General features: G+C 30.5%; 1 protein-coding gene across 3 annotated transcripts in view; it reads left to right on the top strand.

Annotated features, from left to right (window-relative positions):
• LOC126779075 (PTB domain-containing adapter protein ced-6) overlaps positions 1-24,216 on the top strand; it is a 72,056-nt gene that overhangs the window by 519 nt on the left and 47,321 nt on the right. The window contains exon 1 of one of the 3 annotated variants that reach the window (XM_050502900.1): positions 16,009-16,248. The exons of 1 other annotated variant lie outside the window; for it this stretch is intronic. In XM_050502900.1, the coding sequence (XP_050358857.1) occupies positions 16,157-16,248 (92 nt within the window). In that variant the 5' untranslated portion in view covers positions 16,009-16,156. Of the gene's footprint in view, positions 1-16,008; positions 16,249-24,216 lie in introns of those variants that run through there. One more of the 3 variants, XM_050502897.1, reaches the window with a different exon arrangement.

Here is a 24,216-nt window from a genome sequence, read left to right as displayed (position 1 = left end):
TATTTCCGTTCTAAAATAAAATCTATTAACTACCTAATTATATAAAACATAAAATACAAATGTTGGTTGTTATGTATGAATAATTCGTTTTTTTTTTAATATTATTTTGTCTGGTACCGTTCGTAAAAACATTAAATAATATAATTCATGTCACATCGTAATTCTATAAGCAAACAGGACATTCAACCCGCGATAAGCATTTAATAAAGAGTATTCAAAAACGTTGCACGTTATTACTTAAAACGGGTTATGTGGGAGTTAAACTGCAGTGTTTAGGGTTCGCAGAGAACGTTATATAAATTAAAGACAATTCAACTGATAGCGTTGGTAGCACCAGTTCTATCGCATTTGAATGGTAAATGAGTCAGTGTAACAGGGACAAGTTCTTAAATGCCGACGTTGGCGCATTGGATGTAAGAAGTTGGTCATAGATTCCAATGTGGCCATGTTGGCCTAACCTCTTACCAATTTAAAGAAAGTTTACAACCCTAATTCTACCGCTCAACGAAGGTCGTCTGGTGTTAAGGCGAAGGTTGAAGATATATAGAAATTAGTCACAAATTTCAAATTTTATTTAAAAACCGATTGAAGTTATAATAATATTGTTTTAAAAATATCGAATATATAACCCTTATATATTCTCAACGCACTAAGAAAAGCTCAGCAAAAAAGTGCTGCCGGCATTCTCGTTACCATTCCACACGACCATCATTGGTACATAAGTTAATAACAAGCTTATATAACTTAACTGCACTTGTTAATATGTGGGTGGAATATTGCAATGGAATTTTAAACCCACCCACTTAATCTTTAATTTAGTTTATTTGGTGGTAGGGCTTTGTGCACGTCCGTCTGGATACCAACCATTCTTTATTCCAAACAGCAATATTTAGTATTGTTGTGTTTCCAAAGGGTGGGTGAACCAATCTTAGTTTCAAAGTTGGTGGTTCATTGATTATGTAAAGATTGTATTCTTACATCGCTAATGGCAGTGGTAACTATTTATAATCAGGTAGCCCATTTGTCCGTCCGCCTTATTCTGAAGCTTAAATTTTTCAGACGCTTTGATTCTGATAAATATACATTATAGAAAACTTTCGTCCTTACTTTTAAACATTGCTCAGCGGCTGCTCAGTTAAATACCGATTTCTCTCTTTCTGTCATTATTAATTGGACAATCATAAGAAGGAGACGCAGCGTTGTTTAACTAATCTGCTAACCAAATTTCATAAGGCCGTTTGTATTTTTCGAATCCATAAAATTATGACATAATAAAATACATGTATAGTTGTTTCGCGGAAGATTACCCAGTGGACTGGTCTACTAATCCAGTTGTTGGCAACAAAACACTTCTGCCCTTGGAGATTGTCAAGGATACTAGCCGTGACGTATTCTCGAATGCGCCGCCAAGCATGAGACGAAATAATATCACTTTGTAATTGAGCCAATGTACCTAAACTTGCCCATATTATGTAACTAGGGCCGCGTTAGATTATAGAAAATCAACCAATAGGACTTCTTGGGATAAAAACGGATTTGACGATCACTGTTCAAAGCGAAAAAACGAGCATTGTTGTTTCGAGGAATGCCTTAAAACAGTTTATTCAATATTGTCATATTCACAATATTGTGCAACCACGATAAAAAACACTTCCGTAGTTCCGGGTGACATTTGTTACCTCTAAAATACAACCAAACGTTCTATAAATGAGAATTCTATATTGAAATATCGAGACCCTATATTGAAAGAGAGAGAGAGAGAGAAATATGTATATTGCGATGAACCAAACGTTAGCGTGATTCAGAATTTGTTCTTCCCATACAAATAGTATAAATATTCTACTCATACACTAGCCGGACTGTTAGGACTTTTGACACATGTGTATTAACTTTGGTGTTCTTTATTTAAATAATAAAAAAATTAAATTAACAACAGTATCCAATAACAAATTCGTAATAGACTTTGATTGATCGAACTTTAACCGTGTTAGGTTTCAATTTAAAAATGATTGGCGGGCACTTCGCAATCGCCTACAAAATTAAATATTAAAATGTTTAGTACTTATCAATTCGTATTATTACAATCTCTTTGCTCTTAAATTATATTTATTTCCTATTTGTTATGTAAATAGGTACATGTTATCGATTATATAATTTTGTAATATATAAAATGTAATAAAAGTAACAAATATTTACTGATATTAATTGGAACTTATCGACTATATCGCTGGTCTAGTGAATATAAAGCCGCATATCCCAAGACCCTGGGAAACCTTCAAACCTCAATAAAGAGTTATTGGGTATTTCTGTCGAAGATTCTCAATAACGGGCCGTGCTTCGGAAAGCACTGTTCCTGCGTTTGAACTCTTTCCAGTCGTGTTGGATTGCTGTGCCATCGGCACATCGGATTGAGAGTGAGCAAATAGACAGTGCACCTGTGTTTGCGTACTTACTCGTGCGCGTTTTGTCCTGCGCAGTTGGCTTATCTCTCTTGAGTTTTTTTTTTTTTTCTTTTTTTTTTATATGCGCCGGGATGGCACTGTTGGATTGGGCGCCGTAGACGAAATCGGTCAGGAGGACGCCATCATCATAACTTGTCACCAGCGATTTTGTTTGTTTTCACTACCTTGTCTTACTAACTTTACAGCTTCGCCTTCTCAATCTCTTGTTTTTTATACAAAGCTTGTCTGGAAGAGATCGCTCACTTTTGTATACATCATAATTTTTTTTAAAATTATATCGGTATTTTGCATATTTCTCTTTTGGTGCACAATAAAACATATATCTATTCTATTCTACTTAATTAACATTAATTACATAATTAACTTCAGATAAAAATCGCGGTATGCAATTAAAATAGTCACGTGTTTCCTATTGGTGTATTCATTGTCCAATGTCCGCCGCCATTTATGGACACAGATAACAAATGCTAAATGTCAAATGCGGACGCGCGAAAATTTAACATTAATGTATATTCAGTGGTTGAAAGTAGCTGTTCCTTGTGTGGAGCGGAAGCCAATTTTTATGATATAAAAAACATCACTAGTATAGCAGAATGTTGCTAGCCAGTAGGGTAGGTACCAACCCACATCACTAATTCTAACGTTAAACAACTTATGTCGGTACTGAAGTATTTACGTTCATCTAATTAATGTTACGTATATAACTATTTACGTGATCAATTTTGTAGATTAATAACTCATAATAAAATGTTATATTGCCTTCATTTTTATTTATTCCAGAATTGCTATTATTCTAAATACATCTATAATATATGAATGGACCGAAAATTTTACTTTTTAGTACTTAAAAGTATATACCCTTAACACTTATATTTTTCAGGAAGGTAACTTTATACCTTAGATATACAGAAAAAAGGTTTTATAACAACAAAAATACCCACACAGAGAGATAAATAAATCAGATTAGACAGTTATATATTATCTGAACTTAAAGAAAAGATATAATAACTGATATAACCTTGAATAACAATAATAATTTATTTTTATTTAATCCCAGGATCCCGGAAACTGTGATATCACTTACATGTGACATTGAAATGCACTTCTGATCAAGCATAACCTCCTAGTACTTAATATAGTAAAAATAATTGAAAGCCTGGTTTTTGGTAATTTAAAGCAAAATGGCGTCGAAAGCTTGATACCAGTTAATTTTTTTTAGTAGACGTTTAAAGTAATGTTATTAATTCGGGCATTTTTTTTCTTTTGTTTGTGTGATTGATATCTTCAGATTTGAATGCAAATGGACGAAGTGATGGTTGACGGTCGCTTTGACGAGACAATAAGGATTCCTTACGTCATGAATGCGCGCTGAATCATAAATGACAGAATCTTAAATGTTATATTCCTTATGTTTGTAATTAAATTGGTCCCATCAATGGAATCTACCTGGTAAAAATTTTTTAGAAAGGTAAGGTAGATGCTAACAATTACAGCTTGATTGCAGCACGTGTTTCCTATTGTTATTCTGTGATTCAGCCTTACCTAACATGGGCACACATGCATAAAGCCGCAATCCACAGTTCAATGCTATGCAGGTATGTTCATACACACAACTGGACGAACAAGAATGACAGCATGCGCTATATAAAGCTGACGCGGATAGGGTTGCCAGTTTAATGTTCTACCTACCTTACAATTATTTATTACGCACCTTCATTTATTATTTGATGAGTACAATTTATGAAATATTATTTAATGTTTAAATTATATCTCAAAATATATTGCACAATTTTTTTCAATAAATAATAGCTGGCAACCCTTATTACAAACAAAGGCTCATACCACACATGCGTAGCTATTCAAAGTACTTCAGTGGGTAGCTGACTTTATCTAAATGTCAAATACGTGCATATATACAGAAATAACTGACTTGCATAGCAGCGAGACTATTTAAGGTATGTTGTAACATTATATAGCCACACTACATAGTATTGATATTTTAAACATAGTACTTAATATTAATTACACACATAATAATATGTGTAGTATGTAAAAGAAATAATAAACTGTCAAAAATGACAGTTGCTTATATTTAAAAAAAAAAAACAATTGTTTTTAAATTCAATTTTTAATTTTACTACTGCTTGGTATAAAATTGACTATTAATATTAAATTAAATATATTAAAATATGGAAAACAATTCGATTCCATGTTATCTATGTATGTATGTAGGTAGGTAGTTAAAAATAATTGGTTTTAGTAATATAATGTTAAGTATGTAATGTAACCGTTGCGTGCAATGTCACGTATGACAAACATTTAAAGATGCAACTTCTTATTTTTTGCATTCATTATAAAGCGAGAACATTACATCATACAGCCAATCATTTTGAATTTAAATCTGTTAAAGCCGAGATGGCCCAGTGGTTAGAACGCGTGAATCTTAACGGGTGATCGTGGGTTAAACTCCCAGGCAAGCACCACTGAATTTTCATGTGCTTAATTTGTATTTCTAATTCATCTCGTACTTGACTGTGAAGAAAAACATCATAAGGAAATCTGCATTTGTCTAATTTCACTGAACATCTGTCACATGTGTATTCCGCCAACCCGCATTGGAGCAGCGTGGTGGAATAAGCTCCAGACTTTATCCTTAAAAATAAGAGGAAGCTTTAGCCCAGCTGTGGGATTCACAGGCTGTTACTGTACTGTACTGTAAACAAACTGAATCATAACAAAAATAACTACTACATTTTTCAGTTTTTATTTTGCAGTTATCAAACAACATCGAATGTAGTCGGCCAAAAGTTATCTTTGTTATATAGATCTGACTAGGGTTGTCATCTAATTATGTTTCGTAATCTATTGCAAGATGGCGACAGATATTAATATCGATAAAATTATTTCAAAATTACTTTATTATAAACATATGTTTATTTCTAGGTATAACAACGGGACTAATTTTTTTAAATTATAAATGATATAAATTAAAAACGTTCTCAAATAACCAAAAAAAATTACGAAATAGTCCGCCTAAACTTTCGCTTGATTCATTAGATACAATAAAAAATAATAATATATACATAAGTTATTTATATATAGTTATTTTTATCGTAAAAAACTGCAGAAACGGGTAGTTTTTTATAATCGTAATACGTATCGAATTAAATTTGTACAAAGTCAATAATCATACATGCATGTGACAGACAGATATACACAGAAACATTTTACACATACAAACTTTCATCTAAAAAACGCCTACATTGCCAGCAGGTAGTATATAAATAATCCACGAACAAATGTTCCAAATTCAAATGCATTCTTTTTTTTTTGTTATGCCAACCCTAGCCACAGCTACCTAAGAAGTGATATCATACAAGATCCCTTCTCCACTCGACTACTTAGGGTCCGTTCACACAGACCGGCTCGGAGAGGAGAGCAGATTTTTATCACGTTGGAAACAGTGTTTTGAGTGATTGTAGTAAAGTTTATTTTTGCATTTGCACCTTTTTTGTCATTAAAAATGCCTGAACGCGCTTCGTGTGAAGTAATAAAAGGAGCCGACCGGCTCCGCTTGCGTGCTCTTTCTCGCTCGCGCAGCCGATCCAATCGTATACGACCAATCAATATCGGCCAATTCCAAGCGTATACGACCCGGTCTGTGTGAAAAGAAAAAAGCAGGCCGATGCTCTCCGAGCCGGTCTGTGTGAACGGACCCTTAAACGTCCTTCGTTTAACAGAAACTCATTCAAACACGCTTTTGTTAAGCTAACAACCCATCATATTCATTGCTTTAACTATTTCAGTACTAAAAGTAAAATTAATTAAAAATTAAATCTAAATTACATTAAAACGATTTATTTTTATCATATATACGTTAAAATATTAAATTTATCAGTAGATAAACAATTAAGGCTTTTTGATTGCGTATTAGATCGGCACTATAATCCGAAAAAAAGAGCAACTACTAACTTTACGGTTTTTTTTGGAATTATTTAATTTCTGTACTGGTGGTAGTTTTGCTTTTGATTATTCCTTGTAAATAGAATTATGATGATATTGAATCAAGTTTTATTTATTATATACAGATTATAAATAATAGTAATTTTTTAATGTTCATATGAGAGTAAATTGAAAAGCTTACGTATCTGACCATTCTGCCTATGTATTTTACACGTTTCTGTTAAAAATTAAAAAGTTATTGAAAACGTAGTTGAAGTAAAATCGTAATGTATACAAAGACAATATATGTACATTTATATATGCATATGTGTAAATATGAAAAACAAACCCTTTGCATGTTATGAAGTATAAAATAAGCATGCAAGAATTTGCAAAATCCGTTTCTTAGATTCATTACTTTACCGAGGTTAGACATGTCTCTTTCACGCCAAATCGCACAATATATCTCCATCTCACTCGCACACAACATGGGTTTACCGTTAATCGCTTAGTACAGCGACATGCTGTTCATTATTCCTTTTAAGGATTTCTATTGAATATAAACAAAAGATAAAACATGAGAATAGGTTTGAACTTAAAGGTTAAATATAGATTAACTTATTTATACAAAGTAAAATATAACTGATTTATTTAGATAATACCGCTTCACCCTATTTGTTCGTCTCTTTTTCAAAATAATTAATTCTCAGGTCGAGCCAGTAAAAAATTATTGGGTTATTCTATCAGAAAATTCTTAGTAGCAGCCCGGAGTCTGGAAGTTGGAATTGTGTTCACTCCCGTGCCTCGGAAAGCACGTAAAGCCGTTGGTCCTGCGCCTGAATCCTTTCCGGTCGTGTCGGATTGCCGTCCCATCGGATTATGAGTGTTAGGGAATAGAGAGTGCATCTGTGTTTACACACACATTTGTACACTATAATATCTCCTGCGTAGTTGGCTAATCTCTATTGAGATTTGCCGCCGTGGCCGAAATCGGTCTGGAGGACATTATATTATTATTTATATATATTATATATAGATAAGTACTAATCATATTTATTTATAAGTGATGCACCATATTATAACACTTTAATACCATTTTTTACATCTTACGTAAGATATTTTGGAGTTTCACTTCCTTTGTCGGCAAATATATAGACGTCACGGCTTCCTCTCAACTTACATAACGCCATAAGTGAACACATATATAGACAAACAAATTTAGTATAAACATATTTAATAATTTTAAACTCGCACTTAGAAAATGAAAAAAAAAATCACAAAAATCAAATTACCCGGAAACAATTGTACATGAAAAAAAGTAAATTAATACTTATATTTAATCTTTTAAAACTATATATTAAATATACAAATTATTATATATAGTTTGTTAATAACTATTTAATGGCTTTTAAATTTAATTGAAAAAAAAAAAAGGTTTTACATATTAATTATTTATAATTCACACGATCTTTAGCCGGTCTGATATTAGTCGCAGCCTGCTCGGATATAGTTTTTAGCAACAAAAGCATGAAGTGCGTGCAGTAAATGGACAAGATATGTGAATAGTCATATTGTGATGTTACCATTACGTAAATAGTAATTACTTTTTTACTGTTTTATATTCGAAAAAGATTGCAGAACCTAACCTAACCTAACCTAACTTCACGGCAGTTAATCCTATTAGATATATTGTTCACAGATGGCGAGAAACACATTTTTTTAACCGTTGACAAAGTTAAATAGTGATGCAACTTAACAACCTTTTTCATATCTAGACTGAACATTAGTGATGCAGTGTTCACACTTGGAATGTTAGCAATTTCATAATTGCTTCAAGCATTACACTCTTGTAACTCCATTTAACTGCAATACAAAGTATTTTAAATGAGTTACCACTAGTGTTGTATGTGCTGTCATGTAATATAAGTAACACGATTAGTGTGATTAGAGTTGCCAGGTGTAAATATTTAACCGAACTCTTTTAGCATTTTATGGTCGTATTCTGCCAAATATTAAAATTTTCGTTAATGTAGGGGAGTAGTGTTGCACTATAAATAAAAATAATTTAATAATCAAGAGTTTTTTGTAGCACACAATATATAGAAGAGCTATTTGCAAATTACATTGCTTTGACCGTCGACGAAGCTATTATTTGGATATATATATATATATATATATATATATATATATATATATATATATATATATATATTTATTTATATAGAATAGGAAGGCGGACGAGCATATGGGCCACCTGATGCTAAGTGGTCACCAAACGCCCTTAGACATTGGCATTGTAAGAAATGTTAACCATCGCTTACATCACCAATGCGCCACCAACCTTGGGAACTAAGATGTTATGTCCCTTGTGCCTGTAATTACACTGGCTCACTCACCCTTCAAACCGGAACACAACAATACCAAGTACTGCTGTTTTGCGGTAGAATATCTGATGAGTGGGTGGTACCTACCCAGACGAGCTTGCACAAATCTCTACCACCAGTAGATAAATATAATAAATGTAATAGATAAGAATACCTTTACAATTGTGTCGTGACAACATAATTATATATCTTAATATCATATTTTAGGGCCAGTAGGTATTCTGTAAGAACAAACTCGAAACTCACCATAGACAACGGTCGTTAAATGTTAGCAAGTGATGTGCGACAATGATCATAATATAACATTTTCAAGAATTCACGCATCAAAATAGTATATGATAATAATATCCTGGGACATTATTCACACACGGCCATCTGATCCCAAACTAAGCAGAGCTTGTACTACATATAGATAATTACACCCAGACTCAGGACAAACAGACATGTTCATGCACACAAATGACCATCCTGAGTTGGAATCGAACCCACAACCTTGGCCATGATAGTCAAGTACATACCAACCACGCCAACCGGCCCGTGTAATAATAAATAATAACATAGGTTGGTTGTCAACGTTTCACGGGTGAATAGAGTTCTTACAGAATATCACTGCTGGCAACCCTAAGCATGATGCAAACCGGGGCAGACATCTTTAAACGCGTAGGCATGTTGATAGAATTTATATAATACAACTCATGGTAAACTAGATTATAAATCTGTGTAATGTAACATTATATCGTTAAATTTAAAATAATAAATTACTTTTCCGGGAAGACATGATTCTTATTACTATATTAAAACTTCAATACATTATGTAACTCGAAGAAAACTATCACAGTTTGAAACGTAATAAAAGTTTTTAACCTCATTCCTTGTTGAATTTCATAACATGAAACAAATTGCGGATTGTACTTAAATTGATATAATTTGTTATTTAAAAATAAAATTGCCATTTAAAGATTTATGATTTATTCCATCTTGAATCTTGAAATTAAATATTATACTTAAAATGTTTAAAATAAAAATATAATAGTAATTAAAAAATCTGAGAGACTTTTTATCTTAATTAAAAAAAACAGTGTTATTAGGGTTAGGTTTTCTTTTAAAAAAAATTAAATTGTGCGAATAATAATTAAAACGTAGAACTTTCGCGAATAATACTAATAATTTTAATTAAAAAATATATATTTACAGACGAATTGAGACCCTAATCTTTTTTAGTAGTCAATTAAAAATCAACGAAGTATTTTTAATTTATTGCATAATTTGGATTTTATTTGAGGATCTTACACATATGAAACCTTTTCTTCTTGTTTTTATTTTATATTTGAGAAATCATAACGCAATCATAATAAGCCTTGGGCAATTATAATATCATCTACTTTGCATTTGCTTTCTCTTAATTATAATGTAATATAAAGAAATAGCACAGCGATCAAATTATTTAAACTTACAATTATTTGTTTGGTTTCTTTTTTTTTGAAGTAGAATCTTGCCAAGATTAAAAAATATTCTATAATCATGTTAAAGTAGACTTTATTAATTTCGCGAGTAATCAATTTATTCCAGTATCAAAAACATGTATTACCTTATTTAAAAAAATAAAAGTGTAGTATATACTACAAAAAGAGTTCGATTTCGAATTTGCAACAACTTATAAAAGTTACTTAGCGACTGTTTAGTTAAACACTGATTCCTCTCTTTCTGTCATAGTTGATTTGACATTCGAAAGGAGAAGACAGCATTATTTAACTAATCACTCGCTAAAAACGTTTATAAGTAAGGCCTCTATATTAAATATAAAACAAAATACTTATAATAAACTTGAAAAAGATAATTCATGAATATTTAAATTGTATTTTTTGCATTGCTATTAGATCATCGTTATAAAAAATAATAAATGTCAATATCGTGTTAACAGAAGTCAATGTCAATTTTTTTTTAAAATATCGAACTAAGATTTTAATAGAATCAGCCTAATAAAACATTGGGCATAGTCTGTATAATTAGAAAACAAAAGGAAAGTCAAAGGGGAAAGTAACATTATGGTTGAACAATTATAGACAGTGCTTGATAGTCCGCTCACGTAGTGAAGAAAGTGTGACCAGTTTGGTCTGATATTAAGGATATCATGTAGTTTGTATCGAGGCAGTGTTGCCAGCTTAGCGAATGTAAGGTGCGTAATATCTAGACAGACAGACAGACAGCCATATTAATATTAGACTTCAGTAGATTTAAAAGCACTTGTATATTTTATAATCACTTCCGCTTCTTGAATAGACATATAAATGTAATATATACTTTGTTCATAAGAGATTTACTCGATAAATAACGAAACTACCGGAAATCAAAATAAATATTTAATAATAATAGATAATTTTAGATCTTTTTATTGGGTTAATAGCTAGGGCACGGAATATACATATACAGGTGAGAAGTTCTCTTCTTCTATTTGTATACGCTTATAAAGCTTATAATAGCTAATAGGATAAGTCCAATAAATCACCAGTCAAAAGACAATTATTGATAACAACGTTGCGAAGTCGAAAGGCATAACCAAATATGTACAATACTTTTTACTTTCTTCCACATAAATCTTTCATCAAAAACAATATCAGTTCCTTATAATCTATACTAGTATTATAATTGCGATAGTAACTCTTGTCTGTCTGTTACGCTTTCACGGCTAAACCACTGAACCGATTTTGGTGAATTGTTTGAAGCAAGCTACACAAGGCAGGATATAGGTTACTTTTAAATATCTCGCGCCGGAACCCCGCCCCCAACACGAAACGGGCGAAAAATTGTTAAATATATACAGATGGCACTTTAAAAAAAAGTCCTTTAGCATTAAAAACACACGTCGGAATGATAAGCGCGTTAGAAAACACTTATTATTCAAATACATACAATCGGTTTGTTTTTAAACAAAAAAAAAAATGTTTTCAAACACTAATTTCTGTACGTGTAGAAGGTCGCGACCTTGATGTAATGTTTAGCTATTAAGTTTTTAATATTTGAACTAGATGGCGCTGATGACGGCTAACATGCTATATTATCTATATTAAAAAACTTGTACGGCTGTACGGCGAACGCCCACAAACATAAATGACATTATGACCAAACAAAAAAAAAAAACATTAGTACAAATTGGCATTGACTTTGAAATAAGTATTTTTGAGTAATATGTATTTATTAACAGTATTCATTTAATTATTATTTACGAGTTTTTTCTCATATAAGTAGTTTTTTTTAAATAACAAACGCTACAATCGCTGCTGATTCATATGTTTTTGGGTTAAAATGAAATTAATAATATTTCATAATAATTTTAGTACGTTCTTGCTGGGACGAAATTTTCTTGACCTGCTTCACATCCTAAGTCTTTATCTTTAAGGTTTTGATTGAGGTCCACTTGACCGATGCTTACAACGGCGGCCTATCTCAAGACAGATTAGCCAACTGCGCACGACATATTATAGGAAAGAAGTTTATGCGCAAACACAGATACTCCCTTATTGCCTTACTTTCATAAGACGATGGGATGGCAACCCCCTAACCAACTGCAAAGAGTTCAGGCGCAGGACTAATAACGACTTTACGCGCTTTCCGAGGCACGGGAATGTATACACTTCCAACTTCTACACTTCAGGTTCCTACTGAGAATTTTTCGACAGAACTTTTTAATGGCTAGACAATATTTAAAAATAAAAATATAAATAATATGAGTTAATTTAATAGTTTTAAAATTCGCGATTAACTAATCGAACTGAAACAATTAAAAATAACTCGATGAATAAATGAACTAATTAATGAAGTAATGAATGAACATTGGCTGAAATGTGAAGATTTAATTGAAAAGCTTACGTGTATGATTTAGGGAGTGGTATAGATAACTTACCACAAATGAGAACTAATCGTAATCTCGGCATATTTTAGTTTATAAAATTCTTCAGTCAGTATCGGCATTTATAAAAATATCAAATTATTGAGCTACATAATAAGTATTCTTATCGAAAAAACTAATATTTTAATGTTTTAATTGGATTTTAGATAAGGGAAATAACGAATTCGACACGGAAGCTTTTTAGTGATTTGAATTCGTAAGAATTTTATAAGAGCCGAGATGACCAAGTGGTTAGAACGCGTGAATCTTAACCGATGATCGTGGGTTCAAATCTGGGCAAGCACCACTGAATTTTCATGTGCTTAATTTGTGTTTATAATTCATCTCGTGCTTGACGGCGAAGGAAAACATCGTGAGGAAACCTGCATGTGTCTAATTTAAATGAAATTATGCCACATGTGTATTCTACCAACCCGCATTGTAGCAGCGTGGTGAAATAAGCTCCAAACCTTCTCCTCAAAAGGGAGAGGAGGCCTTTGCCCAGCAGTGGGACATTAACAGGCTGTTACTGTAATCATATTAAATTATTGCCTGGAACAGAGCCCTCGTTTGACTTTCACATGTCCCATGGCTATGTTCTCATATAAAAATAATAATCAAAACAACAATAAGTAACAACATGAATATGATAAAATAAATTTAAAAATGGAACGAAAACAATTATAAAAAAAAACCAAATATTTTGTATATTATGCCACAGATAAACAGCATAATAGCATAACCAATTTTCCTGCAGATTAATCAGCATTTTGTTTGTGTTTTACCGAAAACAGATTGGGATTTCACAATACATTGATTATTAAGATAAGGAGTGGCTAGAGGCTTCTAACTGTAGGAACTTGATCCTAATGTCCCGGCTACCTAACATAAATATAACCTTAGAGATTCGAGATCTGTTGCTTATTATCTAGCACCTAACATCTAGACCAAGGCAATAACGAGATTCTTATATCAAATAATCTATTAAAACAGTCACAATTATAACACACATATGAACGACAATCGAAATAGTAAATAATTTACATAAACGTTGTACTCGTACAATTAATTTCCTTGCGTTGTATCCGTTAAAGAAAAAAAAACGAACAAAAAACATATGAAAATGCATTGATGATTGCCCGGATCTAAGGCTGATATTCATCAGGTAACAACCCACACGATTACTATTTAAAAAAATGGTTTTAATGGAAAGGTATAACGATAATTGATGTTTAAACATGTAAGCTCCTAGTCTTAGTTCGCCCCTACCGTATACCGATCTCACGCACACATTAACGCACTTAGAATGACAAATCATAAATGTCACTTGACGCTCGAAATTGTACGCTGACGTCATTTAACGCTCGAAATCTCAGTTAGCCCCTACTGTATACCTAGCGCTAAAATCCTTAATAGTTAAATTAAAACTATCACCGGTTTGGAGAGAGAAAATAAAAGTACTATGTTTGACACGGTTATCACCATTGGAAAAATGATTCATGAGGAATTAGGTGTATTAAGGTTTTGCTGAAATATGACTATTGAAAATGTCGGAAAAGTCAAATCTCAAAATCTGAATGACTTCAGATTGGAATTTTACTGGCGCCACATCGACCAGCCGAGTTATAAGATATAAGATATAAGATTTGGGAATTGATCATATTATACTTCCTTGATTATTTATTGTTTTAATTACGTATGAAACTATTGGTCTTTTACTAAATCAGCCAGTTTCAATAAGCTTTACATTTGTTAATCCGTACAGAAATAATGAACAGTTTGTGTTTCTTTTATATAACATGCATTTTGCGTAATATTGTATTATTACTAATATAATAATAATAAAAATATGCCGGTTACGAACAAATAAATGTAGAATTTTTTAAAATAATTTGACATACGTCAAAATGCAGTTGACATTTTACTCAAAAAATTACTTTAGCCCTTATAGCACCAGCCAGTTTTAATGTTGGGTAATTTTTATGGGGCGTTAACACTATCTCTGCTTATGAGTGACGAGTTTTGTTTTGTATGGAATACCCTGATACCTACTTTTGAGTCTGGTGTTATTATCTGGTAAATACAGTTAGTGACGTTGTACGGGAAACGGAACAGTGTTATGCGATAGCGATAACAATAAATTTTTATTTTAAATTAAACTGGCAACTTTTATAATAACTTTTATGATATTCTAATTAAGAGTTCGAATTTGAAAAAAATATTTTCTATATGTAATGTTCTTTATGTAAATAGTAATTATATTTATTTTAAATTAAACTTTTTTTAACTGGTAACTATAACGAAAACGTTCTTTATGTGGATATATTGTAAATAGGTTTTCCTGTGCCACGTGTTGCGCTTTAATATTGAAATTGTTTTTATGTAAATGTAATTATACTTTTATGTTTATTCTATGTTAGGGTACTTATACATAAAATGCCATTAAAAGCCAGAAATCGTTCAAATTCATTCAAATTATATCACGCTAAGATACATAAGGAGTATTTTAAGATAAATTAAATATGGAAAACACTGATATGCATTGGTGTTATCGAAGATAAATGAACTTGTTTAGCGGAACTTTCATATTTTTCTAATTATTCTAGAAAGATCGAAACTGTTATACCCGTACGAAAACAGGAGGTTATAAATAGATTGTTTTACATATCAATGTCATACAAACCTTATTATATTAACGTTTTCTTATTAAAACATCCTTATAAATTAAAAAAAAATAAGTACTTCATTTCATTGAATAACACGTTTCATAGAATAAATCGTAGAAATAAAAACAACTTAAAGTAGGTAGGTGCTTAAAAAAATATAAAAACCGTTTAAATTATAAAGCTATAATTGATGCAGGGATATAGAAATGGTGTCAAGACCATTTGACATAGTACAATTTTACTATAATAAGCCACCCAATATGGCCGCTTAATACTTGCTAAATACTGTTTATTACGTAAATGAAGAAATCCGGAACAGAATAAATGTAAAGCGGATACATTGCGTATAAAAATGTTTGCGTGTTTGAAATGTTACACAGCCTATGCGCCGTTAGGATATGATTTATGATTTTTTATAAAATGTTATAAATGTCCTATTAAAAAAAAATGAAAATGTTTTTGTGTTGTTGATTAATTGTTGTTTAATATCGTACGTAAGCCGAAATATAAAAGTATTTTTATATAAGTAGTATATCTAAAAGAAAAAGTTAAAAAGTGTCGAGAGCGTTATTGCTTAAAACGTTTCATTATCAATGACAGTAGAGTAGACCGTCATATGTTATCTGAGCTTGCGTTCATCATTAGCATCAATAAAATAATCGGTCAGTTCTTCAGTGCATCACTGGCCGTCAGACGCGCTAGTTGTTATAACATAAAAAAGTACGTAATTAAATTTATTTAGACGTGGTACGGACTTATAACTTTAAGCTTAAACACATCGTGACACTGTGATTTAAAAAAAGTTAAAAATTAATAATGGCGGAAGGTGACGTGCCATTGGTGACGAGTTACGGCGGTAGCGAAATTGAATTTGGCGCGAATGGGAAAGTGTCAAAATCTAATTCAAGGTCAGTTTTTTTTTAAAGTTTCTCTAAAAAAAGGATTTATGGATGTTTTTGTATTAATTTAAATTTATTTTTATCTTATTATAGTTACTTAGCAACGATATTATTGTAATAGAGTATATTATAGTTCATTATTTTATAATGTTTACTTTTTAGACACGTTTGGCGCTTCTATAATGTTGACATACTTCTCGATATTAGCGTAGAGGTCGTTCTTTTTTGTTTTGCGTACGTAGGAACATAATGAGGTTATTATGTAAATATTATGTACGAAATTTATGTTTTAAATTATAATTTATACAATTAATTAATATATACAATTACTAGATGTTATAAATAAACATGTAAAAGTAAAAAAAAAAAACTATTTTAGGAAAAAAAAATTTAACCATTATTGATTTCAAAATTACAACTAAGAAAATTTTAATATTTTTTTTTCGTATACTTGATTAATTGTATTTTGTAACTGAATTTAATAGAAAAATTAATATAATTATTTAAATTCCGCAAATATGTTTATAATTAGCAGTTAAAAGAACAGATTATACAAATTGTAGTTGAATGTGTGCCGCGTGATTATGATCCAACATGAAGGTTGTATATTTAAATAAATTAGAGATATCCACATAATGGCTCGTGAGATGCTACATAAATAGTAGTTATTATGAACAAAGCAAATAATATTTTAATACATAATTAAATTGCAGTAATCTTTAATATCTATATGTTAATATATATCTGCGAGCATACCTACTTATATTGAAGGTAGCTGAGCTTAAACTAAAATAAGCTTCAGTCTGTTTCAACAGAATTAGCACAAAAATATAAAATAATTTTAAAACATAGGAATTGATACAAATTTTTTGTTATAAGAAAAATGTTTCTTTTTTTTTTAAATATTAGAAATGAAAACTTGTTGTTTTGTTTTTAAGATACTGTCTCGTTAATTATTATTTTCAATATATTTGTGTGACACGATAATAAAATCCCGAAAACAAACAAGGCAAAGATTTCTAATAATTTATATTAATAATAAGATGTTATAATTGAACTGTTAATATATGGACTTAGAAAGATTTATTTTAAAAAAATTGACAAGAAAAATGGCGGTAGTTTTCAATGTCAGATTAACTGTATGATAACGACGAAGCTAATTAACAAGTCATATTTCATTATTCATCAAAATATATAAATTCGTATCATGAACACAATAAGTATTTTAAATCGCAATATTTAAATCGTTTTTATATTATTTTATTTACACAAAAACAAACTACGGATTTTAGGTTAATTCCGCGCATACATATGTATGAGTATTCTAGAAGTTTCCATAATATGTAAAGACAAAAAATTGTATAACTATTTTTAAAAAAATATTCAAATAAGATCTAGCCACTGGCTGTTAAAAAGATGTAGGTATTAAAGATACAATGTAAAGGTTACAATATTTTTTGTAATAAAATTATTAAATTATCTCGTTACTATTCATTATTACTTTCAATGGCTCATTAATTAATCTTATGACTTTAGAAATAGCTGATGTTTATTTGTAATACACTATACAGCCAGTTAAATCAACTACATACAAACTTTTTCCTTAAACCTTTTTTGTTATTTTTATTGTTGCCTACCGAAGATATCATATGGCGGTATAATAACTTATGGTGATATTCTATACGTTGCGTGTATTTTAGATAAATCCACTCATCAGATATTCTACCATTAAACTACAATACTTTAGTATAGTTATGTTCCGATTTGAAGTTGAGTGACATTGCAACAGGCACAAGAGACATAACATCGTTCTCAAGGTTGGTAGCGCATTGGCGGTTGAAGAAATGGGTAACATTTTTTTAGAGTCCACGTATCAGACGACCCGTTTAACCGTAATCTTACCTAATTAATAAAAGAATGTCAACGGTTGACAGCATAGACAGTTATTATTTTATTTATGACCGATATCAAATTAAACTCAGTACTATATTGATAAGGGTACATACGTTACGTAGGCGAGGAAATTGTACGGGACGAGACATATTTCCTGTTGTAGAATGAAGGATGTATTGGTTTTATTTATTTATTTTGCACTATATTAAACGTACCAGAGACAAAAGCAATATGTCAAAAGAGAATTAACTGTAAGCAAGCGAATATGCCAATGTTTATAGGCGGTGATGACCACTTACTATTAGGTGGCACATTTGCTCATCCTAGATAGACGTAGCTATCTAATTAATAAAAAAAAAATATTTCCAGCACATTCGGGAAGGAAAAAAGAATTTATATAAATAAAATAAAAGGCAGACAAGTAGTCCAATAAAAAAGATATTGAGTTTGCTGTTGAAATATTCTCTGTAGCAGCTCGGAGCTCGAAGTTGTCAGTGTTTACACACCTGTGTCTTGGAACGCAGGTAAAGCGCTGATTATGCGCCTGAACTCTTTCCGGTCGTGTATAATTGCCGTCCCATGGGTTTATAGTGATGTAATAGAGTGAACCTGTGTTTGTGCAAGCACTTGTTCACTACATCCACGTTCTATGGAAGATTATTAACCCCTATTCCCTAAAACGTCACGATCCCCATACGGGTATTATTTTTAGGAGGAGCAATGGTGACATTTTGACTTATTAAACGTGACGTTGACGTGTGGATGTCATCAAGTTTTCCCGCCAAAATCTTATCCTATTTATCATGTACAAAATCTACCCATACCAATATTGACTAAAGGAATTCAATCTAGTCTTTCGAGGATTAAGGATCTATTCAGACAAATAAACTTTCGCATTTTTTTAATATCAGCAAAATTGTGACTTTTTACAAAAAAGTCAATGAACGATGTTATATTACAATAAATATATTTTTATCAGTAGAATGAAATAAAATACGTCGTTATGTATTATTTATACGTTTTCATCACTTTGTTATTATAAATTTGAACTTTTAAATGTTTGTTTTTAATTACGACTCATTAATTTCAATTGGAATTATGTTTAGGAGAATATTTCTATACCGGAAGCGCGCTTGAAGTTCATAATTATCGTTTTCTGATGAACAAAAATTAAGAATTTCTTCATTCAAAATTTTTTTTGAGTGTTTTTTATTAAAATGGAATCATAACAGTATATTTTGAATCGTATAAAAGTATTGAAATAAATGTAAAACTACCGCCATTTTGAAATGTAGATTCTATCGATAACTGACGAGAAAAGCAGTTGTTACTATTTACATATGTATGTTTATTAAATACAATTAAATTTATTAATTTTATTCTGCATATAATAAAACAAATAAATGCTGTATTTTATCGAGTAATAAGCCGTATTTGTCAGTTATTTTTTTTTAATCAGGTTTAAAATTATTAATCAGCCGAGCTAAACTATTCATCTTTCTACGTTTGTGGCGTAAAAAAAGCAAGACGTTTTCCTGTTAATCAGTTCATAGATTATAAAATATATTCATAACTTTTTCCTGTTTTAAATGATAGAGTTTAAATCGTGACCCAATTATCGTAACGCGATAACCGCATTTGAACTTTAAGCGCGAAATTATCAAACAAAATAAATCGGCCATTTTAAGTAGGTCGTTCATAATATTTATTTATATTTTGATATTATTAAAATAAACAGTTTATCCAATACTTGATTCGTTTGTTGACTCTAAATGAGTCTAAAAGCCTAAAATTAATTTTCTTACGTTTATTTCTAACCAACTTTATTTAACTTATGACACGTTGGTATCCGTTAAGAAAGAAATTTTGAAATTTCAACTTAGGCCGTTATTTTTATATGAATTTTACCCGTTGTAGAAATAGAAATCAGTTTAGGCAGCTAGTTTAACAAGGCGTAAATCCATGTCGTTTATATTTTCTAAATGCAAAATATTAAAAAAACTTTAATCTTTTAAATAAAGATAGTTTATTATTATCTTTTTAAGTTGATTTTTTTTATGTCAATAAAAACACATTGTTGAGTGTCAAATATCTACAACCGGTTCGTAAAAACAAAACCTTTTTGTAAAATTACACGTTAAAAATGAAAGTTTGTGTGAGATATTTTTAATTGTGAACGATAATCTAATTCCTCGTTTCGACAAAATAATGTTTTTGTATATGTGACATAGGCAGAATAATTTGCGCTCAACTAGCCAGACGCCAAGAAAAAAAATGCGTAAAAAGTACCGAAGCCGTTATTGCAAAAGTCTAACATTTAAGAAAAGTTGCTTCATGATAAATTTTACCCAACAGCACACGAGTAATATTTGATTATATTACGTTAACATTTCCTTAATCACATATTTACAGCCAATTTCTAAAAGGCTATATTTTAATTACCATTTCATTTTAATCCGGTTATAGAAGCTTAGCGATAAAGTAATAATCATATCTTCTGTTTCATTTTTTATCTCATTCATCCATTATATTTACCTTATTATATCCCTATGTAAGTGATTCTTGGATTATTTAATTTCTGAACGTGCATTTTCAAAATATGAACGTGCTTTTTTCAGTTGTCAATATTGCGTTATCATATTTCTTATATTATAAATTCGTATGGTTGTATTTAAGATGTTTTTTGATGATGAATAGCCATAAAGTCTCTCATTGCACGGAATATGCTATTTTTTTAATCATTAAATATTATCCATCGAAGTGAAGGGGTAACGTATAGTTCTATAATGCCTTTTTTGCGATCTGCTTATATTTTTTGTACTAGTAGATTTATATTTTTAAGTCTTGTTGCAATTAAAGAAATATTATATTAAATAAATTAATTGAAATCTCATTTGTTTGATAATTGTTTCTTACAAATATCGAATGTACACAATCAACTTGCATAACTTGTCTGTACAATAATAATTAACAATAGCGTTGTCTCGATGTTACGCAATCTTACAAAAGAACTGTATACAATAATTAATATATTAATAATTATTTTTGTAATAATTTAGTTAATTTGAATGTTCACATCAAATTACTAATAATTATTTGGTCATATTTCATAGATAACATGGTCAATAAAATAAAAATTAAAGAACGAAATCTTTTTTAAATTTAAATGACAGAGGTATTGCACTATACAGCCTTATTTATATTGCTTTGTTTTATTTTCTACGATGTCAATAAAAAAATAAACTAAGTTAAATAAAATACAACAAATACAAATGTAGTATATTTAAACAACAAACGGTAAAATAAACAATAACAGTACAATATGCCTTAGTATGCGCAGTCTGTCAACCGCTTTATGCGCAAAAACTCTTTGTTATCTAACCGAGAAGTTCTTTGTTAATCCAAACCCACACATGTGAATAAACTTGTATATAATGCGGAAGTTCCTATCGTGTATGGGCAGCATTATAATTATGCAAAGACATTATCGTTTTGTATCATCGAATTGAATTTATTGTTCTCTTTTCAAGATCAACTCTGTTCCATTTTCAAATAGTTTCTCAGTAATTAAGAACAATAATAAAAATTAAATAAACTGTCACCAGCTAATGATTAATAACATAAAAGTACTTTATCGTAGACCAACAAATCAATTTTTATCTTTTTTTCATGATTTAAAAAAAGAACATATAAAAATAATAATGGCGGAAATAGCACAGCTGATCCAAGATGATTTACATAAAGTTCAACGTTCGTTTCGCAATGTATTAATTCATACGCAAATCACTGCGTCTGTTGCAAACTGAAAATGGGTCTCTTGATAACATAAATTGACAATAATAATCTTATATATATATATATATACACATATATATCTATTACAATAACGGTGAACTAAAATGATATTTTAAAATGTGATATTTACGTTTTTAGCGAGCTATGCAAATAAAATAAAAATATTATTAAGATATATTATACATTAATTTATTTTAACGCATAATATCATCGAAATATATGTATATATCAGCCAATTGATTTTCTGTATAATTTCGACAAATCGTCGCCTGTTTTCACCTTGACAGCTTACTAAGGTCGAGTTGCAATCGCTTCGTCTTTAAACTTGTTAAACTGAGGTTAAATTAAAAACTACAATCTTAAATAAATTTTAATTAAAACTTAAGTAGTAATAACTATTTTTGCTATTCAATGCTTACATATTTTATTAATTATGAATATATCATATATTAACTATTTTTAAATATATATATAAACAATATTTAATTTGCTTTCCAATAACGTCATTACATAGCCATTTACGTCATAGGTATACAAAAAGGTTGAATTTTTTTTTTATAGAATAGGAAGGCGGATGAGCATATGGGCCACCTGATGGTAAGTGGTCACCAACGCCCATAGACATTGGCATTGTAAGAAATGTTAACCATCGCTTACATGACCAATGCGCCGACAACCTTGGGAACTAATATGTTATGTGCCTTGTGCCTGTAATTACACTGGCTCACTCACCCTTCAAACCGGAACACAACAATACCAAGTACTGCTGTTTTGCGGTAGAATATCTGATGAGTGGGTGGTATCTACCAAGACGAGCTTGCACAAAGCCCTACCACCAGTAAATATTCGCCATTCGGCTGAATACTAATATATATATTATCTATATAATGTAAACAATGCGCGGTATTCAGCCGAATGGCGAATATTTACTGGTGGTAGGGCTTTGTTTTTCACAATTAATTAATTAAAAATAGATTAATATTATTTAACTTGAATGAAAATGATTCAATAAATAATGAACAGTGCGCATGCTTGTAACCGGTTTTTAAACGCAACGATGACACGGCGGACATTATTATGTTAAGAAATTAACATCGTACAAAGTTACGTTCATACACGTGTAACTTGAATTAAGAATACAGAATATAAATATATATTTTTTAATAATATTTTGAAAAAGGTTGACCTTTATACAGCCTGATGGTCAGTGCTCTGCCTAGACATTGGCACTTAAGAATGCATTGCGTCAATGAGCTCCATAACATAACAATATATTATGGCTTTGACTATAATAACGTTTGATGGTAAATATACTGTTGAGTGGCTGTTACCTACCCACAGAAATCATCAGTTAAGTACGGTAAAAGATGCTTTTCAAGAGTATAATTCTCGTCGTCTTAAAGAAATGAATGACTGACAGGCAATATGTCAAAATGTATTTATTTAAGATTCGTTAAACGTAATTAAATTATTAATAAATAGTATATATTTTTATTTTATATTAATCTAAATATTAAAATTTGTAATATATTTTTGATGTTAATTAGACAAATTTTAATAATTATATATTTTTTGTTTCAGGTAAACACGAGTAGATATTTTCGGCAATAGGTAAAATATAATATAAGGTGTTATATACGACGCTTATATATAACTCAACTAAAATAATTCAATTTGTATTCAGCCGAATGCCGTATTAACAAATAAATATCCATGCAGATTCAATGGATTTTAATTGAAATTAATTTTCGTGCCTTTATAACCTTAGCTATTGGATATAAACACGTATTTCTGATAAAAAAAGACGATAATAGATAATTAAAAAACAATAACCAGCTTCTTTATTTATAAATATATATTTAAGAAGTTTTTAATCGTGAAATCTTATCAATGGGAAAAAAAATAATATTTTTACGCAAACACTTATCACATGCGGCTGCAAGAAGGTCGCGGAATTAAAAAAAAATATTAGTGAGTTTTCAGAGCGACGTATTGTGATTAATCAAAATAAATATAATGTCGTATTTATTTGTTGATCCAAAAAAATCTGTGGACGGTTCAGTCGGATAAACTCGAAGATTGCAAGGCCGCTAATATTCCACCGCTGAGCTTTCCTCATTTTGAGGAGAGAGCTGAGCCGGATTCCAGCACGATACTCCAATACAAGGCACAAGCATGTAATCCGGCACTTGTAATCTTCATGACGTTTTCGTTCACATGAAATTTTAGTAATTAATTTACATAATTTTTTAAAATCCATCCCTAAGAGGTAGATCATTTTTAATCAGA

This window comes from Nymphalis io, chromosome 28 (assembly GCF_905147045.1).
Source record: "Nymphalis io chromosome 28, ilAglIoxx1.1, whole genome shotgun sequence".
Classification (NCBI taxonomy): Eukaryota; Metazoa; Arthropoda; class Insecta; order Lepidoptera; family Nymphalidae; genus Nymphalis; species Nymphalis io.
The sequence above is the reverse complement of the archived record's forward strand: the minus strand, read 5'-3'. Positions and strand labels throughout refer to the sequence as shown.